Source organism: Pieris napi, chromosome 1 (genome assembly GCF_905475465.1).
Source record: "Pieris napi chromosome 1, ilPieNapi1.2, whole genome shotgun sequence".
Taxonomy (NCBI): domain Eukaryota; kingdom Metazoa; phylum Arthropoda; class Insecta; order Lepidoptera; family Pieridae; genus Pieris; species Pieris napi.
Genome location: NC_062234.1, coordinates 14,547,922 through 14,573,752, shown reverse-complemented (window position 1 = coordinate 14,573,752; position 25,831 = coordinate 14,547,922). Strand labels below are relative to the sequence as shown.

Here is a 25,831-nt window from a genome sequence, read left to right as displayed (position 1 = left end):
TTGCAATAAATGTAATGGTGTTTCTGATCGGTCAAGATTATGTCCTCGGAACCCTCATATGGCTGATTTATTGCTTTATTTGTCAAATATCAATAACGGTGGAAACACTTTACGATTTGAAGCTTATTACTTAAGTAATCCATTACGATGTTTGTTCTTTTAAAAGCGCCTTAATGTATCGAAATATAATATCTAAAGCTTTTACGATATCGTCTCAATCTTGGGATTTTACCTAGGTTTAAATATGGGTTATCTTGGAACTATTTAAATATTCACGCTGTTAATGGACTTTAAACATACACATAATGGAAATTCCTTTGGAAAAATGTTATTCTAAATTATGTATAATATCTCACACAGTAAAATTCTAAATTACACATTGTGGAATGTATCAAAAAAACGTGTTTTTTAATTGATTATTATGAATAGTATCAATCATATCTCCCCCACTTTGGGTTTGGCCGCACTGACTGACGGATTAGCGCCGGTAATTGCGGTATAGCGTGTTGCCCTTGATTGTATGACATCTATTACCCACTGTTTTGCTCTTTGAAGTTGTTCACGCCTATCATAGAAAGTATTTAATCTGATATACGGTTAATTATAGTATGTTTATGGTTAGAAAGTGTAATATGTGGATTTCGATGAGACTATTTGTGTGCTCATTATTATTATTAAAACAATATTTCATTGATTATATAATCTTATATATTTACAAAATTTGTTTTGTATAGGTTTTAAATTAAAAAATATATATTTTTAAACGACTGAATAAAATAGTCGGTGAGAGACAGTTATTTAAAGTACGTTGATTTCTTTCTTTTCTACGTGAAGCACATCGCAATGTTTCTTAATTCTCAATTATATAGTTGATAAAAGGATACTGGAACTAGTGCTAGACAGGCTACTTCTTATTAATTTGCGATATTTGTTTTAAAATAAGTGTTGTTTGATGATTTACTATTTTAAAAGTGTACCGAGAGTTTTTTACGCCGGCTTTTTCTTCGGCGTACACCCTCTGTATTCTTTACCGATGAGTAGGGATACCTTCAGATTCAAATTTTATGACGTGGAATAAGTGATACCTGTATCTTTTGTTCTATAATAAACAAATTTATTTAGACATATTTATTTATGATTAATTAAATGATGAATTGTGTATATCGTTGAATAAAAACGCACAAACAAAGCCATTTCAATTTCAATGACGGTTCGCATAGCTGTAGCGAGCTAAATCTAATATTAATAAACGGGATGACGCGAAACTGAATTTCCAAAACTTGCCAGCTCGCACACGGATTTGCATAATATCGTGTCTGACACTAATACACTAAACTCAATATTGCCACACCTGTGACCGACACTAGCCTTCATTCCGCCTAAAGCCTTAATTTCTGGACAAAGGCATATTATTTCTCTATCGACCCTCTATCTCTATAAATAATATCGATATATTTATATATCGATATTATTTATATCGATATATTTATATATCGATATTATTTAGCGTTATTGGTTATAGATTTTTCTAGCAGTGAAACTGGATCAGAGCGACTGTTTTACGTTAAATTCAATAGGTTTAAGAATAGTAAGATGAACGACATAATTAAACGTATATATTTTTTATTTAGTTACACATTTTTCGCGTGCATCTCTACTAACCATACACTTATATAGAAAAAGATAAATCTACGTAGACACCAGCTCAAGATATAAAACCCGAGTATAGATGTGGCGTAAACGTCACCAGTAACAAACTATCAAGTCGATATTTCCGAGCGGGCTCTAGTTGCGGCTACAACATTTTCCGACTTTTTACTTTTATTGTGGAAACTTGAAGCAGTAGGGAGTGACACTTTAAACTGAGTTTTAGGGCGAACCAATATCCAATACTTTTACAACTTATTAGATATCAAATATCAAAGTATATATTTAAATTGTGCATTATAGGACAGAAGAATAGTTTTTCACATTAAGACGTCATCATCTTGGAATGTTTATATTAGGTGTTAGTGTTTAACAAAACAAGTATATTTTTATAATAATACACGTTTTTAACAATTTAATAGCCACATAAAACCAGATATAGGATATGATATAACGACAATACTATATATGTATATATAGTGTACGTACTCTTGTTATTACTCATTTTATGTACTAATACAAAAATGCTGCCAGTCACACAAATGCAAACGTGAAATATTGATATGCAGTAAAACACGATATCGTAACTTACAATGGTGCGTTTGGCAGGTTAGAATCATCAGTCATCATCACTCATCGACATACATCACACTCATATTTACTGAGTAAACATGGATTTAAAATAGCTATAGTGTCGATATTTCTAAAACAGGAAAATAAATCAATATATAATAAAACTCACTTTTATACAAGTGAAAACGAAAATTCGTAAATCGAATTCGACGTATAGTAAAACCTATCACGTATTCAACAGTAGCTAAAGAAGCTAGTCCGAGTGGTAAGTAAGCGCTAACTGTAAAGTTAACAAAGTCCTCAGGAGTACTTGGGAATTCTTATTTATTTTCTTTTATTCGGTTCCGAAGAACGGACTCGTGTCGAGAGTTCTTACGTTTTGTAAATATCAAGTCGATATTGCCGATCACTTTCACTTTAGTTTGAGGGTATCACGTTTTAGTGACATGAAGCTCAAATATCTTAAATAGCTATAGCTATCTATTGTGACATCGTCTGTGCCTAAATTCATGCATTGCATTGCATTCAAGTACATTTTATCTGCTTTTGATCTTTTTATTAACAATTTTAAAATCTTTCAGGGTAATATTTAAAGTTGATATATTTACTTACAACTCTCAATATTTCTAAAAAGAAGGAGGTTGACATTTTGTTTTTTTTCGTCAGAAATTATTGATAAAGAAATTTTTTGTAAAATAATCAAATCAAATCGATAACTCATTGGAATTTTAATAATTTGTAAAATTTGCTTAAATTAAAAGGCAAAATTTTTAGAATGATGGCAAACAATCCTCAATTAAGGGGAAATATGCAACATTACCTCATTATTCACGGAGTCTCATTATTTCTAGTTCAGTTAATCTTAAGCCTACATCCCGCGTTTTAATTGTACCCCCGTCGGACCCTTATCGAGGTCGCCTGTTTTTCAGAATTTAACATCTCGTTAACTCCCTATTATAATCTGTATCGACCATGAGTGACAAGCGAGAATTGCAACAATATAAAAAAAATATGAAACTTTTCATATTTTCCAGTGTCGCATATGGCAAATTTGTGAATGTTTAATGAATTTTTTTTGGTATGAATATAATCATCATACCTATACTGTTTTAAAAAACACTTGTTTGTTTCGAATCAAAACGATGTAACTGTGTATTACCAACTTTGCGGATTTAACCTTGAATTTTAAATATATTGTCAATAAAAATTGTTAATAATATTGCGTTTGGACGTTACATATAAATTTACACGTTTTTTATTAATAAAATAGCTTCGTAATAAATTTAGTTTAGGAATATGACCTAAAACTTTCCTTATTGAGTGTTCCGCCATTTGCTCATCGAATTACCCAAACGAGGCCGTCTATTATCTTGGCTGCACATACCGTAATCCAAAAGGAGTTTTGTACATAAATCTAACATTAATTTATTTAAATGAACGCTTACGTAAAACAGACGGCACTTTATAATTGAAAGTAAACGTTAATTATCCCACTCGATAAAAAATATTCTATACTTAATTTACTGTTTATTGTACCTTACATATTAAGTATTAATTTAATTATATTTTTATACATATATTAAGAATTTATTCAAATAGACATTTAGTGCTTCGAATTGTTTAGTAGGATTATTTTTTCCTATTTACCTTGCCTTATTTCTTTCATGAAATGCCGTTAATATCCATTTATCAATGGAAGAATTCATAAAAATAAAAATACCAATTCTATACTGTACTCTGTTTAACAGCAGTTGAAAAGAAAATAAATTGTTAAAATAATTAATAACAGTGTAACAATAGATAAAAATGTCATTGGTACTCGACGAGACATGACATGGCAAGGACATAAGTTCAGAAGAGTTCGTTCGGACTAATAAATTGAACTAAAATTAAATAAATAATAAATCTAACAATTGTATAGTTATTAGTTACAATACAGACCATATTTTTGTGATCAAAACTAATGCGTGGCTTTTAAATGTTAGGTTAGATATTTTCTTAAATTTGTTCTTTTTGTCTCTTACAGTTTTCCCGATTCTAGCGTTTTGTTAGTACGTCATGTAGAGGTACTGTAACGCGAACGGTGTATTATGAAAATGTTTTAGAATAGTAGAAATGCGTAGTAGGAATCTAAGATATGTTTGTAGGTTGCCCTCTTTTCAACCTGTTCAACTGACAAACCAAGAAAAGTTTGATGACCATACTTAATTAAACACTTTCGTAATTTTAAACAGGTTTGAATAGAATCTCTAAATGTAAGTTTTATTTTAGATATAGGTAGGGCTAGGCCGGTCCCTCAGGGGGTCTTAATTTATTAATAGTAGCTCAGCCAGAGGCCTAATAAATAGATCACCCTTAAAATAATAATGTTTCGCGAACAGCCTGAAACATAAATTTTATGGGATTAAAGGGGTGACGTTATGTCGCCAGTTTATTGTCAATGAAAATTTTGGTAGTTATTTTTATGTGGCTACATCGTTTTATGACCGGAATATGTTTATCTGCGTAGCCTACACTCGATGCCATTGCAAAAAACGCCCACTTTGGATTTTTGTTGTCATAAACGGTAAATTTTGTAATGAGCGGTTTAGCAATATGGTTTGCATTTTAATGTTATACGAAAATTTCACAATAATAATCTAGGAAAAATCATTTATTTGTCGCAACCTCTAACCCAAAGTTATACATAGGTCAAAGTTTAACGCTTGAACGCTGTGCGGCGTGTATTGCTATTCGATATTACTAGTTCTTGGAACTTAGGGTAAGATTTGAATAAAACAATCTTTATAAATAGATGAAGATAAAATAAGATATTATGAGGTATGCCTAAATAAATCGACTAGAATTCTTTAAACTTTTCCACAGGTCGCGGTTAATCTAAATCTATTAAAGGTTCTTAGTAATGTTTGTAAGCTAAAAGTAAGAGGTAGTGAGGTAGGGATGACACTTAAGTGCTGGTAATTGGACGCAAATAGATTTTTAATCAATTTACTTCGGTCGGCCATTTTGCCGCCGGTTGGCTGGTTTGAATTTAGAATGAAGCACGGCCTCCATCAATCATTGGACAACTGGCCCGTGCTTGACGCTTACAAATTATGATTGAGATTTATGCGTCTTGTCCAGAAGGTGGGAACGTCTCTAACGATGGAATAAAGCCTAATAAACAACAGTGAACTACGATGTGCTCTTTGAGCTTGCTATATTGTTTGCCGTAAATAATGTTGGTTTTGTAATATTTTTCTACTACAAATTGATAAACAACGATGCTTCTTTTAAATTTTATGAAGTTACATCGACGAAGTGTTGCAACTGAAAACGTATGAAAACAGATTTTTCTCAAGATACCGTAGAAGCTTTGTATCAACGATCTCACTATCGAATAAATGGTTCAAGAGCGCTACATTGTTAGGTTATCTCAAACGCTTCGATAGATGATTCCATTGAGCTGCTGAAAATCGATCCCCTATCAAATACTGATACGTCCTTATACCTTGCGGGCGGTGCTTAGTTATCATGCTTTATGGATTAATGATTTATGCCAAACTGAATTGGGTTATATTGGTAGTCAAACTATTGTGCGACTACGAGGTAAAGAAGGAGGTTTTCGTATTTCTTACACTGACCTTAATTGGTAGGCATTGTGTGATATGTTATATTATTGATGTGTATGTAACTGTTGTGGGCTCTGACAGAATGACCAGTGCTGTGTAACACGTCTGCTTCACAGCATAATGCTGAGCCAGGGCCAGTTACAACCACAACACACACACATTGTACACTTAAAATTTACCTTATTCCTTTTTTTCTATAATTTTTTGTTAGTTTTCTTTTCTGATTATTATTATTTTTGATTTATTTGTATGTGTGTAAATTTGCAAAAATATTTCGCTTGAACAATGACGACAATACGCAATGTGCATAATAAAGCTACAAATATGTTATTTATATGTGTTCGTACTTTCGTACATAACTGTCGAAATTAGTAATAAACTCGAAATTAATGTTAAAAAATAAAATGAATTTCAAACATACTGGAGTCGGTGAAGCTAAATTAATCGTTCGCCGCGAAAGCCATCTTATGATTAATCAAGTGTGAACCAATTTGAATACCTATCGAAGTGCTAAGCCCGTGAGGCGCTTACCTTGATTTTGGAACCCGTTTCTATCCCGGATTTGTGTCGGGATCGGGAGCCCTATCTCCCACAGCTAAGTGCGCATAGATAAGCTCACCAGATGAATTTGCACATTACTGTTACATTGGAAATGTTTGCTTTAGGTATCGGAGACACGCTATATGCTAACCTAACCATATAAGTTCCTAAAATTACTTTATCATTTACAATTTGCTGAATTAATGCATGCATCCAAAAGTGAATATATACAGTTGACAATAATGAAAATTAATGAAAACCCCCAAAATTTTTGACAAACAATCTACGTTAGATAGACGAGAGGTGGTATGGAAAGAAACTCTCCACAATTGCAAGTGGAATAATGTGCCATAAAAGTGCTGTAAGAATATTGATCTCTGCAACGATCAACTAAAGCCATTGCACCACCATTACGAAGCCCCCAGGCGACAGACGAATGGATAAATATTCATGAGAATAATTCGACAGATTCTCTTAACGATAGCACGTCAAAAAGCGGCCGCGTCCGTATGCAAACAGCGACTTGATTATAGTTGCTATTGGAACTTATTGGCAGGAAAAATAAAGCCTGAACTGTAGTTCTAGCAAGTATTTTGTTTATATTTTAACGTAATTGACACGAACATAATTGACTCGTGTTGCCTGGAAATCGCTCGTAGCACTTCATAATTCTTTAAATTTTTCAATGCTTTACCGTATTTTTATGTATTAGTCGAAGACTTATTCAATAAATATATAGGAAGCAGTCTAAATAATGTTCATATGACAACATTACATATTTTCAATAACTCTAGTGACGCTTATGAAAATCATTACCAGACTATGCCATATAATATTACGAAATGGCACTCATACGCTTCTAAGGCCGCAGTTTCTTACTGCCAAGTCATGAATAAAATAGAAGCACTACAAATATACTGAATAAATAACGTATTATAACACGTCTCGCAGTTATACGACTCACTAAATGTTTTATTACGCCCCGTAAAGCGCTAAGTAAAGTAACGATAAACGCGAGTAGTAAACTATCATAAAGCCTTCGGACTAATTCATTATTACTTTAAATCGCGCTTTCTGGATAATTTAATTTCAATAACTATGTTTTTTATAGTTACGATATTTAAACACGCCCTGCCCTATAAGATGTTTAAATTTTGGAAAAACAAATGAAGTTCATCTCCCGAAATTACCGTTAAAGAAAAATATATAGAGGCAAAAAATACATTATTAAACTTGAAAAAACATCTTAACAGTTAAGCGAAGCAAATATTTATCCTCGTTAAAATGCCACTCTTGCCAACTTAATAAATTTCTTGTTGGAAATTGGAAAAATTCCATAATTTCCTCTCATGGGAATCACGCATTGTGTGCCCCGGGGTAATGAAGCGAAAAAACGTCGAACACGACACAAGAACTGTTGAGTAATGCAGCCTTGGTATCGATAAAAGGCATTTAGCGCTACAAGGTCTGTTTGCAGCCACCATGTTCCAGTTGTATCATCTACGGTCGATACGCTTCTTTTGTCGCATTTCTTTATATACACGTATTATGTAGAAAAAATGGAATCTATTGCGTAATGTCAAGTGATAACGTTAAAACAAAGAACAACGAATGTACTACCTAGTGAAATACTGTTTTTTTTTAAAAGGGGGATATTGGATCAAATCAACTACTTTTCAGCACATAAATCATACTATATATTCTTAAGTTATAGGTTAAATAAACAAATATAAATTAACATAGCCTTTGTTTCCTGTACCTTGCTTTTTAACCCTCAGACAGACCTAATACACTCTCTGCTGCTTTTGCATTTTTGGGACAAATTGCTCAGAGTCACAAAATAATTGGAAGCAGAATAAGACGTGTAAACAGTAAATACGGGTGCCATTAGTGGAGCTTGGCACGAATTTGCATTAAGATTAACGATTGCGCTTAACCCACCCCACCTATGCAACGTTGGATTTTGTGCTTAATTAATTTGGGGTTATTACCTCTATACTTTACATTTATTTAGATTATAAACACATAATACTTATCTTCACTAACGGTAGGGTAATATGCGCTCTGTTTGCTACATACGTTATGTAACAGGAGGTAGGAGGCTCATGCTAAGTGATACCGCCGCTCACATTACCAAAAGGCTTGCGAGTGCGTTGTCGGCCTTTTAAGAATCGGTACGCTCTTTTCTTGAAGGAAAATTGGTCGAAATTGTTCAGAAATAGTTCAGCTTCAGTGGGGAGCTGGTTCTACATAATAGTGGTGCTTAGTTGAGAAACGACGTACTTTGAGGTTTATATCAAAATGAATGACAATAAGCATTTTAATGACCATAAAATCAAGTCATAGCGTAATAATAATAATCTATAATAACATAACCCTAAGCACCGCACACCACAGGGTGGTTGGCAGTTGGCCAATCTGTCCCAGTCATACTCCATTTAGTTTTGGTTCAAGAATGTACATAATATATGAAATGGCACGCGGCTGCGGTATCAGAGGCATTGGACCGTAAAATCATTGTCCTATTTTGTTTCAATGGCGGCGCAACGTCGAATTTAGAAATTTTTGAACTCGTTGTGTTATCGGAAAATATGCTTTTCAAGTTTAGGGGTTTCAATTTAACGATTATTAACCCGTTGTTCTACAAAATTTAACACTATGATTCATTCAATGATTTCGTTTATACTTAATACAGCAATGCTATATAAAATACGTCATATAAAGTACTAAATTCGACAGTCATCCAATTTTATAACTAGACTCCACCCTTTCCATTTTACTTTTCATCTTCATTCGGGTCATGTTTTCACAAGCACTTATAAATTACATTATAGTGTCCACATAACCCCAATCGCCTCGCCAATTCCACTAATGCTTAATAACAATAATATTATTCCATTATCTGAACTGAATATTACAATCCAATAACTGACACGTTGATAGATCAGTTATAATCGAAATAGTAGCGTTATAAAATAATAAAAGTATCAAGACAATTAGCTATCTATTTCAAAGAAATACTAATTACTGAAACATTTTTTTTAAATACCTGGATGTGTTTATATCAATTTATGTTTAAAAAATATATTTAAATTCGATCAGTGAAACAATGGAATCGTATCGATTGTATACCGTGGATGTTTACGTTCACAAGTACTTGGCTAGAAGTTTTCAAATCAAAAAGTTTGTCGAAGTGTGTTTCCATTCCGTAAGTGAATTTTATTCGAATAGCGAAATCGATTGGTGAAACGATTATTACGTGTAAGAAACACGTTTAACAGTTTCAAGTCAAAATAGCTACTAAGCCTACATAGATACACCGAAAAGGTAATATTAGGTTGAAAGGTGAGTTAAGTTCGGTGGTGGTTGTTAGAGGGATGTTCAAATAAATGAAACTCTTTGTTTGAAGCTGGGTGGCAATTGGCTTTAATCGTTTAAAATATGAGCTTATAACTAACACAAAATTAGGAGTAGTGGGGTTGCTAACATAAAACTAACTTGACTTACTTAAGGGTTCTTAAATCGAAGGTACAATTCTGTTACCTATAAAGAATGTAAGTGTAGTCGAGTGTATTGTTGGACATTCTCGGAAACGAGAATGTTATATTACAATTTCTGAGTGTATTAAAAACAAAGGGCTTATTTATTACTAAACTGACGTATTACAATTAATTGGCTACAAGTGTAAGTTAATGTTAGCACATTTGGTTTTCGCTTCTAATTACTAACTAAAATATATATACTATGTAAGTTAACTAATGTTAGGTTACATAACTCGTGCGAAAACTTAATTCTAATGAACAAGGTCCGAACAAATCGAATGTCGACACAAATGATAAAAGGAACTGAACAAATAAAAAGGTTTTATAATAAGATGTCCAAACGGTGAAATAGAATCACTTTTCTCGTCCCCTTGTTTAATTGCATCACACTGATATGAGAGTGGAAACGGTCTAAAAATCAAGAAAATATGGAATGGTATTTTTAGAGCGGCCGTGGTTGGTTATTAAATTAGCAGGCGCATTGCAGTCTTTTCAAACTCGGACACGGCTTGCCAGGTTTTGTACAAATTGTATAATATTTCTATTATTTAATAAGAGATATTGCGGAATTTACGTAGTACCGTAAAGCAACTTTTCATTTGTACTTTGAATTAACTAAATGCAGTTTGTCTTCACAAACATCTAAAATAAAATATTTGCATTTAAGTGCGATTAAGTTCGGGAATCGGTATATCTAATATCGCATGAATGAAAATATGAAATTTTCTAATAATTTGTTCTTTAAATAATTACGGATTATTTAAAAACTTAATTTTATTACGATTCTAAGTCCTTACTAAATGCAATGTCTCTACAAATGTCTACAGACCACAGATGTCTAAATTTAAATGTATTAATCCGCATTTAAAACTCATTTGGTGACATTAAGTCAATGTTAATTCAATTTAAAGCTCCAATCGACCCTTAATTCTTAAATTTATTTCGAATCAACAATTGTTACGATGCCCGACTGCATTTGAAAGGCATCCCAATGACCGTATTAACCCTGCTTAGTCCACAAGTGCGACAGATGTGTGAATTAAAAACACTACCCCTGCCCTGCCATTTATTTACATCACGACATTCGACTATTAATACTGCGCTTTAATCCGCTAATGTTCATTTTGAATACTAAGTCACATTCTTCATGAGCCCACGCTATTATACTCCCTAACGAACAGCTATAAAGTCGAATTTTCCTTGTTACTTAACATATTTTGACGCTTTTATAACCCTTATTCCAAGGTGTTTGAGCTCACATTGAAAGCGTCTCCTACGTTTAACTAATTACGAGCGCCAGAGCAATAACAGCAAGTGAAGGCGTTAAGGCAATATTTAAAAATTATTGCTATGAGAATTTATTTATCTTTATGAAATATGTCGCTCGTTTAGCCTTTAATTAAATTATAATTTACAAAACGTTATTCGCGAATATCAAATGTAGTAAGCTGTTTTATAAATACCGACTTTATCGATTAAGTACTTTAAGCACGGAAACCGAACAATTAAAATTAATAGTCTATAGTTGGGTAATATTTGTTTGTATGTCATAAAAAAACAACACATTTTCTAGACCTAACAAAAATACCTCTTGTATAGAGTGCAATGTAAACAAGTGTAAACATAAATTGTATAACATCTAGAAAACAATGTACCAGCGGTGTCATTTACCACAGTCCAACTTGGAAAATGTTGGGCTCTGTCCGTTAATTGGGCTGAAAGGCCTCAGATTCCGCCGTGTACTCACAAAACCTTAGTAAATTGCTGACATTTGTTGATGTCTGTTGTTTGTGCTAAATGTTAGAGCATTGTTACTGCGGTCGGAATGCACTAAGTCAGCTTAACGTTGACAAATACACCTAAGCATTTTTGTTCCACAAATTTAGACCAAAAGAAACAAGCAAGTAACTGTATTAAATGGAGTCTCATAGTTTATTTTGTTTGTTACAGGTACGTCTGGCGAACCGAGATTGGATTGTTTGCAAAGGGTTGAAAAGAAGTTTAAAGTTATAAAATATTCATAAACCGCTGCGAAAAGAATAAAATAACAGGCGGTCTCGAATAAAACCTCATTTCTAAAGTATAAACTTAATTAGACGATACGTTTAAACATTTTCACTTTGCATTCCATTTTCAAGATTTAGAATTTTTTGTTAATTATGTTTTTCTTAGTCGCCAGTTGGTTATTTACTCTATGGCTGCTCTTAATTTTTTCGACGTTTTTTTATCGTTAACGACTTTGAATTTGGAATTGCAAATGGCGCTAATTGCCCGATAGAAGTTTGCACTCGCACTTGAGACTGATTGTTGAAATATTTAACGATTCTAACAGCGGAATAATTTAACCGCCTTTGAAGCTACTTGATTACCTTTATATTCTTAATTCAAATCCTTTACTTTAAAATTTCTAATTAAATTTTAAATGAACTTAGTAAAAATACTGTATTACATATATGATTTCTGATAAATAAAAGTTTACCTCAAGCTTTAGGTTACGTAATAAAAAACATTAGTAGAGAAAATTCAAAAGACGCTTAAGTCCACTAGAAATTCGGACTGAATTCATTCAATGTATTTCTAAAACACTGCCAAATTGGTATCCTCTTATTTCAAGAGATCCTTAAGATTTTGGGCTCGTTTCTCACAATGAAAGGATTGAAATGTAAATCAGCTTAAATGCCAACTTTTATAAGAGAAAAATTATCTTTTGGGTTCTTTGAAAATTTGCAGCATTATATTATTTTAACTAGCTGCTAATCGAGGCTTTGCCCGTATTTTAGTAATTATACTAAGATATATGTAGGAAGAAATGCAGTGTTGGCCTAGTGGCTTCAGCGTGCGAGTTGCATACCTGAGGACAGCACTGATTTCTTTTTATTTTATATAGAGAAAGAGATAATATATAGAGGATACATATAGAAAGAATCTACCTCTATATAACATAAATTAATAAAAAAACCGGTAAATGATAATTTCAGTGTTTTAAAAATTAATTAGCGTTAATAGAGTCTATTAATGTATTTAAAATATTATACTAATTACGTACGGTGACTATTTTGAGCGTAACTTAATTAAAAGGTTCTCGAATACGTAAATGAATAACATGAAACAATAAATGAATTAGTTTTATCCTAATTCCTACATCATTTATCAGGCCTGGGGATATCAACAGCGCCCCATTAATCCTATTTGATTTACATCTTACTAATTACTTCAACCTTGTATATTTACAAATAGAAACTCGGTTTCTTTTTGCATAATAATAATTAATGTAATTAATGCCTACTTTACATAATCAATGTATATAAAGTAGTATTAGTAATAAAAATTAATTCATAAACATTCAGCTTTGATATAAAATAAAACAAAAATAATAATCTGTATTTACGATCTTAAACTATTTAAACTTGAAAACAGGTCACACAGCAATATCTGACAGATGGCACAGTGTTGCCAACTTAATTAATTACAGCTGACCCTTGGCGTGAAACCAATCAATGGAAACGCTTGTGTCGCTCCAGTCATCAACTTAAATAAAATTTATTTAAGTATAATTTCAAAATTCTGTAACTTTATTTCTGAAAAGCATCTTTAACTCAGAGTACTTCTTTCGTTGTTACCCAAAACATTACCTCCGTACATAAGTACAAAAGGCATAAAATTACAAAATTTACATGTATTAAAATTTTCAATTAAATATGCGAAAAGCAGACACAAAATATGCACTAAGCATTTTCTTTGTAAAAAAATACAGTACCTTATTTAACTTAATAAGGTGAGTTTAGCTTTTACCTATACACGTAAAATTATTCATTTCTATTTTATATATGATTTAAAAAGAAACGAAACAAATTGGACAAAAATGCTGGGTGTATAAAGTCCTCCCTTAGTCTTTTAAAAAGTTTTAATGAATTTATAACTAGGAAAGTTGTTGCAGTTGTTAGGGATTGAATTGTGCTTTGTTTTATTTTAGATTCTGGTTAATGTTTTTACCTAGGAAATCGATAAATATTTCCAAGTATTAACAAACTGATCGATCTTTTTACTTTGTACAAATTCCGTCAGAAAATTCATTACAATAGGAATTTTTTTGTACCAAAAACCACGGACTGACAGAAAGATAAGCGTACTCTATAAATGTAAATGCTAGGTTAGGTTAGAGTATTCAGAGATTTTAAAATTCATATTCATATTTTATATTCCTTGTAAATATATATATCAATAAAATATGCATATACCATATAAATTTTCGTCGTAGCCATAGTATCATGGTCGTAGCAGGCGTCGTAGCATCAGTATCTGTCGTAGCGTAGCTACGTATTTACGCTGCACTGTAATTTTATGTAGGTATTGCTACTATTAAGATACGGATACGGTATCCTTACTCAATCGTTCTATTTTTCTAACGTTGTTAATTATAACAAGAACGAAAACATTAAAATGAATATTTTAAATTAAAATCCAATATTTAGCTAGCACAGCATCTTGCATGGTTCCAATTTTAGGCAAATAAATAACATCTAAACGTGGAGAATACTCACTGAAAGCAATGACCAAATCATAACTTGTGGCGAATATCACGGCGCACCAGATTGGCTCGCCGATTAACCTTCCGCAGCTTTAATTAATCCAAAGTCAATAATAACGATTAATTCGGGAGTGGCTTGATTACCACCAGCGCTTGGTCAGCGACAGGCGACCGTAATCCAATTGGACCTAATCATACCCTCTCTTCAACCTTATTTGGTCACGTTAATCGTACGTACGTGTCAAATGTTATTCGACCTCTTGGTATCACCATTGTTTAGAAAAGCTTGCGATATTATAGTTGATACCAGAAAAAAAATTATTTTTTATAGTTTTCTAATCTATATTTTGTATGAGAATAATAGCTATAAAATAATAACGTAAATTTGTTTTGTGTATGTTTCATTTCGTTTTGATTAAAAAATATATATATATATATACTTTTTGTTAGTTACAAACCGATAGTTATAAGATCAAATCATACGTAATAACATTTTATGCTGTTAAGTAGGTTATTTTACTCTACAAAAATATATCAACATCTAAAATGATATATTAGAGGAGGTAATTGAATATTACGAAATGAAAATATCTTATTCCATATTAAAATGTCATGAAAAATGACTAAATTCCAGGCTCATGGCGTTGAAAAAACATTAATTTCGACACATAGAAGCCAAAGCAATATCCATCACATAGTATTTGCATAGAGGGTGATAAATCTGAAGATGAATTCTTATATCACGCCGCACATCGAAAATAAACGTCATTGCTTGAATTATTGGTCGCTATTTCGGAAGTCACTATTTATTTAGCAAAAAATTGTGAGGTTCCCGTGTGATTTCTTATATGTTTCAAATTATGAATGTTATCAACACAGGAGTTATGATGTACGTAAATGTAATTTTTTCGTTTTGACTTACGTAAACTGGTCGACTCAGTGAAAGCGTAAGATATGGAAAATAAATAAGACAACGTTTTTTATTGTTATTTCAAATAAAATAATCTCTTGTATGTAGTATCCCTTGTCAATGCTTGTAACACTTTTTGTGTTAATATATTTGAATAAAAACTCATTTGTCATTAACAGTTCTAACCAAAATACTTATATATGTATATTGTATATATATATAGCTGTACAATAAGTGCATTATTTTGAACCTATTATACCAAATTATGACGAATATATTATCAAATGAATAAAATAAAATTCTTCAGTTTCAGGTGAGTCATACCTCTTCCCGAGGGACTCGAAGGTACTCTTGTATAAAACTATACGAATGGTTGTTGTATTAATTCATTTCTGAAGTTATTTTCAGTTCGAAATTGGCTGAAAAATTCAATTTATGTAAGTAATTGAATTGGATTTCGTTAAACTTTCAAATAAAACCCGAGTCGAAGATCAACTAGTAATAATTTCTAAGCCATCAAACAGTGGTGTATTTAATTTTACCTAATGAAGGAAATTAATGAAATCCAGTTTTCTTTAATTACAGACTTTAATTAATCTTGAGCGTAGCTCAGTTCTCCCAAAACATAACATTGGAATTCATTTTCGTTTTATTCTGTCCTTTAATTTGCTCTGTTTTATGTTTATTTACATTTCAGATATCACATCACATTTCTCTTCTTTTTTGTTCTCTTATTTACTGCCTTAAACGTTTCATATATATACATGTTTCTTCTATACTCTTAACTACGCAGCCACACGAAACATATTTATATTAAAGAACATGAAATTAACTTAACTCGCTTAGTATAACTTATTTTTAAAAAGGTAAAAAATACATTTTTAAATTGTTAAATTTTGCAACATTGCAATATAGTAATTATTCTTACATTAGCTTCACTATCAAACGTTTTATTTTTCGAATAATAATGTCATCTAGAACCTGTCTAAATTAAAAAAAAGCAACAAAAGCATTGTATTTTTAACAAATACGTAGCAATTTCGTAGTTTCGTGTGGAGGCGGCCTAGAACGCTTTGTGTCGTGAGCTCAGTCATTGCCTGCACTGTCCTCATTATTTGCCCTATTTTTGTTTTTCTTTTAAAACGCATTTGACTCAATGTCCAAGTAGAATAGAAATAGATCTGTGTAACATAGCTGCTAGCTTACTGCAAATGTAACCTCGTTTGCCAATTTACCGCGCTATCTCGAAATCGACATAGTTTATTAAAAAAATGCAAAACGTCAATTTGAATTGGTGGTCGAGGTTACTTGACTGTAAGTGTGTGGTGTGTAAAATTAATTTAAGATTTTTTAAATCATACCTTGGATTAAAATGTGAGTATAATTAGTTATTAAATCCATATTAAACGTCATGTTTAAACTCTAGAGATTAAAATATATGATATGTCACGACTAATTTGACTACATATAGTAAAAATTATATTTTCTAATATTTATAGTGTTTCTGGCTGTCAAGAATAATTAATTAGCATATATTTGATTGATGAGTCTCAACTCATTAATTAATGACTATGACACGTGCCCCGGTAGATATATCGATTCAATTAACTTAAGCTCCAACCGTTGGTTGATATTCATTTGAACTGTCATTCTCAATGTCAGATTTAATTAAAGGACACAGGGGTATTATGAAACTACTAAAAATTTCATGAGATTCCTCAGAGCCTCAAAATATTGATCGCACCATCTCTCTCATTCATGCCAATGTAACGAAGCCCATTTCGACACACACACACATGGCACACATGCACAAAAACTTAAGGCGATTACAGACGTGCAGGTTTTAGGCACAACTAATTTTTGCGTCTGTGTCATGGTTAAAATCACCATATAAAGTAGCTATATTATCATGCAACATGAAGGAGACTGGTTGAGGCCACCCAAGATTCATTATTGTTACGTATAATATCTCTCATATGATTGAAATAACTGCGTTCAACGGATTTGTAGAAGAATATGTTCATTGCGTTACTTAAATTCCTCCATACAACAACGTCTCGTTGATCTCTAGGCATTATTTCTACGCCTTGTTTTAAATTAATTATTCCGAAAAACGTAACATGTCTATCTGAACCCTAACCGGGGGCGTCATCAAAAGGACACATTACGCAAAGCGCATGCGTCATGACTTTGGAACCGCCTAAAGCGCTTTATAACCTCCGAACCATTAGACTCGAACAATAGGGCAGCGCTCTCAATGCTTAAGCGAAACAAGTTGAGTTCCATTCAAAAAGGAAACTTTATAAATGAGAAGCCGCGGTAATTGGCAACTTTGATTATAGCAATTCATTTTCTTTTTAACTTGAGCTGTTTTCATAATCGGCTCAAAAGGCCAAAGATATGAATAAGCCATACTTTTTTAGTCGTAAAAAGACATTTCAATAAATAAATAACGTATAGTTTTCAAGAGATCAACATATTTTAACAAATCGATCAGGACTCATTTGGGTGTTTCGGAAATTGCTCACAATTATGGGAGGAAATAAAATGAGCAGTTAGTACAAACTGCAAACATTCGAACAAAATACCTCCACAATCTGGTTTAACCCTTACTGTCCCGTAGCATCGGATCTCGATTAGTTTATTTATTTCGTATTCCTACAGCTATTATATACAACAAATAAACAATTATACTAAACGTAAAGCCAAAGATGGAATACATATTATATACAAAAAGGTTCAAATATTATACTAAGTGAATCGGCTGTGCTGTGATGGTGTGCAAGTCAGGGTATGTACGTGAGGGTGTGAATGTGGGGTGTGCAATACAGGTGATATACCGCTATGAATATTCTTAATAGTCATTTGAAGCATATACAGTGATAGCTTAAGTATTGGTCGGTATATGTCTGGGATGCGCGAAACAAAACTGAGTTTTTTACATTGATGTTGATGTGAGGAACATGAACGAACAAAGCATGACTACGAGTCTTGTAGGCAGGAACATGAAAGTGCAATTTTTTTATTATTTAAACAATGTCTTTATTCGTAATTTATACATTTAATCAAATGTTTTATTGATGTGCGACTCACAGAATTACGATAAAATTAAGCTTTTTATCTTTCTTAAAACTCTTTAGAGTCGACTTAGTACTAGACTTTGTAGATAAAATCTCCTAACTCGTTTTTGCTTACATTTAAAGGTCTCTCGATAAGCGTAAATCTCGAACGAAGCTTGATCTCGATAGAACGAATAGTAGTCGTTGTGATTGTTAATTCGTTGGGGATATTCCCGTCACGGCACTGCCGCAATAAACAATTATTAATGCGTTGCAGTGCGCGCATACGAACTGAGTTTTTAAGAGTTCGTTATTTTCGAGTGGGGTCAGCATGAGGTGCAATCTGTAGTTACTGATTTGTGAAAAATATATTAAATTACAGTCTGAGAGACAATCAAAAACAGCTACGTTAGTATAAATATTATCTTATGTGAAACAAATTTTATATATTTACGTAACCGTAGTTACATTATCGACTTTAAAATAAAAAGTCGTCGTGAAAATGTATTTCCTAAAATCGTCCATAAAATCACTTGTTAAGGACAATCGATTTGAGCCCTCAAATTGGTTAATAAAATATTTTTACCGTTCACGCGGCAGTAAAAACGTCAATCGGTATTAGGGAAAAGCTCTGCCCTATAGCGTTCTGAGCCAGGCTTTAAACATTCGTTTAATTAAAAAACCCAGCGATTTAATTGGAAAAGTATTCATTTACGGTCTCTTTTGTTCCAGACGTGATTTATATTTTTGTGGCGAGGTCCAATGGTTAAATGCCTATTAAACAATACAAAATATGCTTTAATACCATAATGATTGCATAATTATAGTTGTAACCCTCTTTAATTTAATAAGTAAGTTTGCATAGGGAACCTTCTAAGTACCAATACCATACTTAATAGCGTAGCGTGCCTTTTGTGTCTCTTTTTGAGTTATAACAGGAACTACTTAGGATACTTAAAGGATTCCAAGACTTCAACGTCTAGGTTATAAACAAGACGGCGCCGTGTTACAGAAGTAAGTTGCGACAAAATATCTGCAAGTCTAAACAGCACAGGATAAGAAGCAGTGCATTACAAATGCAACGAAACAAGCCGTGGATGCATCGCATTATCGCCCGTCTGGGTAATCTAAAAGTGTATAACTTTCAATCGGTTTTTATGAAATACATAATAGCGAAACTTGTGTGATTTATTCTGGTTTGCCATATTTACGCCATTTTAATAAATTGGTAATCCAAGAATACATATGTACATATTAATACAAGTACAAAGATAAATATTCAAATAATTGTAGTAAATAAATTCCTTATTAATAAATTATAAAACGACTCCAAAGTGCACTAAAAGTATTTAATAAAAGATAACAGACACATTTCTTTTGATTAAATTGACTTATGCATTGAATATATTTTTTATATTCACACTAGTGGCTTCAGCGTACGACTCTCATCCCTGATGTCGAAGGTTCGTTTTCCCCAGCTGTGCACCAATCGACTTTCTTTCTATGTGCGCATTTAACATTCGTTCGAACGGTGAAGAAAAACATCGCCAGGAAACCAGCTTGCCTTAGACCCAAAAAGTCGACGGCGAGTATCAGGCACAGAAGGCTGATCACCTCCTTGCCTATTAGATTGAAAAATGATCATGTAAAAGATACAGAAATCTGCGGCCCAGGCCTAAAAAGGTTGTAGCGCCACTGATTTTTTTTTTTTAATTCAACAACATTACATCAACATCAAATACATATCAATTATAAACAAGGAAAAACTGCTTTCATCATCCTAATTTTGTTTAACAGCCCATAAATTTAATGTACTTTTAGCATGGTGCATGGGATTTCAAAATAAAAGATAATACATTTAGCGGCAATGAACCACGAATGCGAAAACAAATAATAGAACTAACCAGTGATCAATAATGCATTGCAGTATCTTAATTAAGTGCAAGTCAATTTACACAATAATCCCATTACTTGCTCCACTGTGTTGATATAACTCAATAATTCTAATTAATAATATTAATATAAACTACCAGTCAGCTTGTATTTTATAAATTGAAATATTTCTCTGAAACTTGACAGATTTAGTTTATTCATTTTGTACAAGTCAGCGTGTGCCTGACGTAATGGATAAAATCTTTTAAAACCACGTTGAACATGTGTTATTTTGTTGTAACAAGTTATTAGCGTTAAGTTATAATTTTGGTTTTTGAAGTTTAATAGTTTACTCGAATTAGTTTTTGAATTAGTAAGATGTTCTTAAATTCACAATCAATAATGTCGTTTTGAATAATTCAATTATACAATTATTGTCAAAAAAGTCATACTAAAAAATGTCCTATTTGTAGATACAAAATATGTCAAAATATATATCTGTTACCTAACAAATATAACATGGATTAATAAACATATCTATTTTATTAAGTTCAACATAACATAACATTGAGGGAGTTCATTATTGTGTGTTATAGAAATTGAATGGTTAGCCGTGAACTCTATTTTTTATTTTATGTTTTGAAACGTATTTCATATACAATTTCCACATAAAAAGATGTGTTAAGTGCACACGAGATATAGTTGTGAGTAATACCTAAGCTTTAAACGTATTCGTGAGTGGTTCGCTTGCAGCAATGCAACAAGGGTTCTTACTCACATAAAGTGCCTGCCTAGGGCATAAAGCATTTGCTAAAAGGGTGTATTAAACTTAGACTGTCAATCAATAAGATTAAAATATTTGTTTTGATAATAAATGTAAAGTTTTATCACATTATATGGTTTCAAAAAAAAATCATAAGTCAAGAACACATTCGAAAAAAATTTCAAACATTACGAGCTCAAATAAAACTACGAGTATGTTGTTTTAGAAACAAAACAAAGGCAATTTAACGTAAAATTTGGCTCTTAATTATTGAATTTTTTTAAATAAACGTATAAGTAATAATGTGGCGTTATTTTGCAAAATAAACAATTTGGCTTATGTTAAAAGCTTTTATTTAAGAGGAAAATATTCTCGTCTTTCATACGCCCACTAAAATAAAAGCCTAAATGCTTTCAGTAAAAGCAAAACCCGGGGTCATTGCTCTCGAGACTGTCCCACACAGTCCAGACAAAAATCACCTCAGGGTTTTTAGTTTCTAACAACCACAGTTTCACATATAGCGAAATTTAATTAAATTATTTCAAAAATACTAGAAATTTAGCTCAAGTTATAAAACAAGACATTGTATCGCCGATCTAATTAAAACCCTATTAACAATTTTATGTGTATTGTTGTTTTAGAACCTTTAGTTTGCCTACTAACGAATTGATTGTGTTCTCAAGGCAATTTTTTTTAATATCAACTATATAGTTATCTTTAGTATATAAATAAAAAACATATAGTTATATAAACCAATGCATAAACGGACTGTTCCCATGGAATTACGATGGCACAGCCAGGCCTTTTCGAATTGGGAGTAAAATAAAGTTATGTATTATTATTGTATTATATATTGCTTAAAAACGCATTAGTAAGTTGTAAATAGTTGAAAGACAGACGTAATTTTATTATAATCTAAGCATTTTTTCAATATTTTCGGTTTCTTTTGATATTTTAAGTAGCATATTGTTTCTATTAACATGATGCTCTTGTACTATGATATTTGACAAATGGATTTTGGTCGTGTTGTTTTGAGATAAATCCTATAACTGCTGAGTAGTGGGTGGTTTTTGATAAATGATGACACTGATATATCAATCTTCGTATCCATTGTTTCAGTTTTTGACTTCAAATTTCTTTTTAACAAAAAGAGAAACTGTAACAATACTATTAATCACATTCATTATCCAATCTAGTCGATATTTTGAATAGTATTTTAGTTTTATTAGAGCTGTGTTGGCCTAGTGGTTTCAGCGTGCGACTGGTGTCGTAGGTTCGAGCCCCGGCTATGCGCCAATGGACTTTCTTTCTATGTGCGCATTTAACATCGGCTCGAACGGGGAAGGAAAACATCGTGAGAAAATCGGCTTGACTAGAACCAAAAAGGCGACGGCGTGCATTAAGCACAGAAGTCTGATCACCTACTTGCCTATTTGATTAACAAATGATCATGGAACAGATACAGAAATCTGAGGCCCAGACCTAAAAAGCTTATAGAGCCATTTTTTTATTGGTCTTTAGGCTTTAGTTGCGTAAACCTCGGAAGCGACATTACATACAAAAGAAATTCTCTAAAACTAAACTAATTTCACGTCAGTTACTTAGCAATCTTTACAATTTTGTTGTTACTGACGTGACCTATTCACTCTAGGTTGAGACACAAGTCTTCTAACTTAAATATTACTAATACCTACACCGTGTCCCCGAGCTATTGATTCTGATATAAAAAGGTTGCGTTTAGGCTGACGCAGTACGTCGCTTGGGGCAACGGGTGCAATCAACCAGCTTTGTGCCAAGAGATGAGAATTATAGATATAGAATGTGAGCCACAAGCGTGCACTTATATGCGTATGTACTGGCACGAGTTAGTTATTCTAACTAGATTTTAGTAAAGCGGAAAGAAAGTTGAAAACTGAAATGTGTTTTTTGCAAACGTAGCTTTGTAATCTTGTGTTTGTCCTTAGTACATCCCATTTAGTCATAGATAATAAAAAGTAAAAATATCACCTTGAACAGTAAACCTTTCAGAGTTTTTACCTTCGGGATTTTCCAACTTAAAGTTATAAATAGATGATGACAAACTGTTTTGTTTGTATAATTGCTAACGCTGTGGTGAATTGGGACATCGGTACTGTTAAATCTGTACTGTAATATATAAACTGTACTGTATTGTGTACATCAAACCCGGGTAATATCTCTAATATGTAATGTGTCAAAAAATAACACAAAGTAAAACGCGATGTAAATGGGTCATAGCTTTCAGATGCTTGAATGGAGTTCATTCACGCCTTTGACGTCAGAAGAGGCAATGCCATTGCCTTTGTTTTTCTATTTAACCTATGGTTTTAACAAAGGATTGTACTTTTAAACAGTAGTTACAATTTGTTTGGATAAATAATACTTAATTATATATGCATACAAATATGACCTGACAAATATTGTTTCCGGGAAATCGAATTCAGTACATTAATAGTAACACGATTTAATGAAATTTAAATAAACGTTTTTTAAAATCTAAAACTCACTTCTCGAGCTTCTCTAGTTATTACACGCCACACGCTTGACCCATTTTTAACTTAAATCGTTTTTCTATCGGTATAAGTTCTTTAATATTAGTTCAGGCTTCTTATCTATTCAAAGTCAACTTATGTAAAACTTATCGATCGCTTTTCATTGGAAAAAGTCATTTGTAGCAACTAAAGAAGACTTGCTCCGCGATTATTACAATCCTTTATTTAACGAATTTCAATTGAAAAGCTTTTGTGCTTTTCTACTTGTAAAGTTAAGTGGAATTTAGTCATTAATCACAGCTTTTACAAAGAAACTCGACTAATATTATTGCTGTTTTGTAATTGGGTTTATACAAGAAACTTTAAATAACGTAAATGATAATGGATGTTATTATTATGACATATACTTTAATTATATGTATATACATGACATATCTAATAGCACTACATACTACAATTAAGTAGGAGTAAGTGCTAAATTTCACATAAAAATTAAATGTGTAAAGGCGTCTATCGCATGTGAATAACTGAGGTTAGAACACACAATTAGAAGGATAAGAATGGCTTCTCCACTAAGTTTGTTGCTCTCCACTGCTCATTTTATTATGTTGTGTATTATGTTATACTTGATCAGGTTTGCAACTCAATTATCAGGAATTTATCTTTAAATACATTTTTCCAAGTAATAAACTGTCTTATGTCAGTAACACTTATAAATTAAAATAAAATCATTTATTATACTCGTACAACAAGTAGTAATTGATACGGACGCGAACGTATAAACTCTGATACATTTTCTATAGAATACTTATCGAATGACGTGGGTTTGCGTTTCCGTTTGCTTCTTAATACAGACCGCAACTCTGGTTTTTATACAAACATATTGTTATTCTGATATGTCTGCGTTTCATTGATTAAAAGTGAATAATGTTGCTATTTACAGCGTTACTTGTGCGTTACTATAACTTATCAATAGTGAGGCGTGTTTACGAAGCAGTGATGGATGGGAGCGCATCAAAGACAATCAATCTTCTTCGCAATGACATCAAACGTTAACTCCAAGGAAACACTCAAGCCGAGATCCTTTCGATTCGCATTACACACAAATCTTTCATTCAGACTAATAAATGTTGTCTAAACATATAAAGGTGATGCCTAAACATTGATCCGAAGTTAATATTCTATTTTTGATTTGATTGATTCAAAAGTGCTTTATGTTACTACTAAAAAGCTTTGCATTATACGTGTGTCTACTAACTAAATAAATTAAATTTTAGATTTTAATACTTTTTTACCAATAAGTGAGCGGTTTTAGGCGGCCTAAGTGAAAAGCTTTTTACTAGAGGCAACTCTAGAAAATTAAAATATATGCAAATATATTTTAATTTTCTTATAATTAAAACTGCTTAGGGCTGTTTCACGAAATGTTGTGATGGCACAAATATTACCCTTTATTTATAAAAAGTCAAAAGTCAAAATCATTTATTCTTATAGATAACACAATGTACACTTATAAACGACAAAAAAAAACAAATATGAAATGCTTCTAATTTTACATTTCCTGCTACTAACTTCTCAAATCAAGGGCGTACAACGGAAGAGAAGAACTTGCAATAAACAACACACCATGTTTCACATGACATCTTAAGTAATTAATAATAATAACATAAATTAGAAACAAAGATTTGTCCTCAATCAGTAGGAGGCATGGTGAAATAGGAGCACGCACTTACATTCTCGTATAAACGTGCTAAAACTTTAAAGAGTAATATTATGTTCTTTTCTCGCGTTACTTTGTTAAAAATCAATTAAACTATGCATAACTAATTGGGGCTTATAAGTAAGGTCCCTTTAATATTAAACTTTGATATTCCAGGTGTAAACTGACAATGTTCAATATTTGGAAACTTATTTCATTATCGAAAATGTTGCAATTTTATTGAAGGTCCCTATTTTCCATTTCATTAAGCATTTAAACAAAACCTTGATAAGATCAAAGGATAAATTCTATTTGTAAAAATTGTATTGAATAATTGCAGTATACGTAAAAAGTAGTCTAGAAGTTAAAAAAGGTCCTTTTACTGCCTGACTATTCTTTATTTCAGTCTTTAACATATAGGGTTCTGGGATTCTGAGTATGGCTAGAGGATGTATCATGAGGAGATACAAGAGAAGGAGAAGGTTTTAGTTTCCAAATACCAAATTCCATAAGTGAAACTCAACGTAAGTAACGCTTTCGTTTTCCGATGATCTTTACGACCCTCTAAAAAACTTGA

General features: G+C 32.1%; 1 protein-coding gene across 5 annotated transcripts in view; it reads left to right on the top strand.

Annotated features, from left to right (window-relative positions):
- The window catches only part of LOC125054966 (semaphorin-1A), a 204,291-nt gene that overhangs the window by 134,367 nt on the left and 44,093 nt on the right, over positions 1–25,831 (top strand). For 4 of the 5 annotated variants that reach the window (XM_047657142.1, XM_047657124.1, XM_047657133.1 and 1 more), the window contains exon 2: positions 15,659–15,664. The exons of the other annotated variant lie outside the window; for it this stretch is intronic. In XM_047657142.1, the coding sequence (XP_047513098.1) occupies positions 15,659–15,664 (6 nt within the window). The remainder of the gene's footprint in view (positions 1–15,658; positions 15,665–25,831) is intronic. 5 annotated transcript variants of the gene reach the window in all.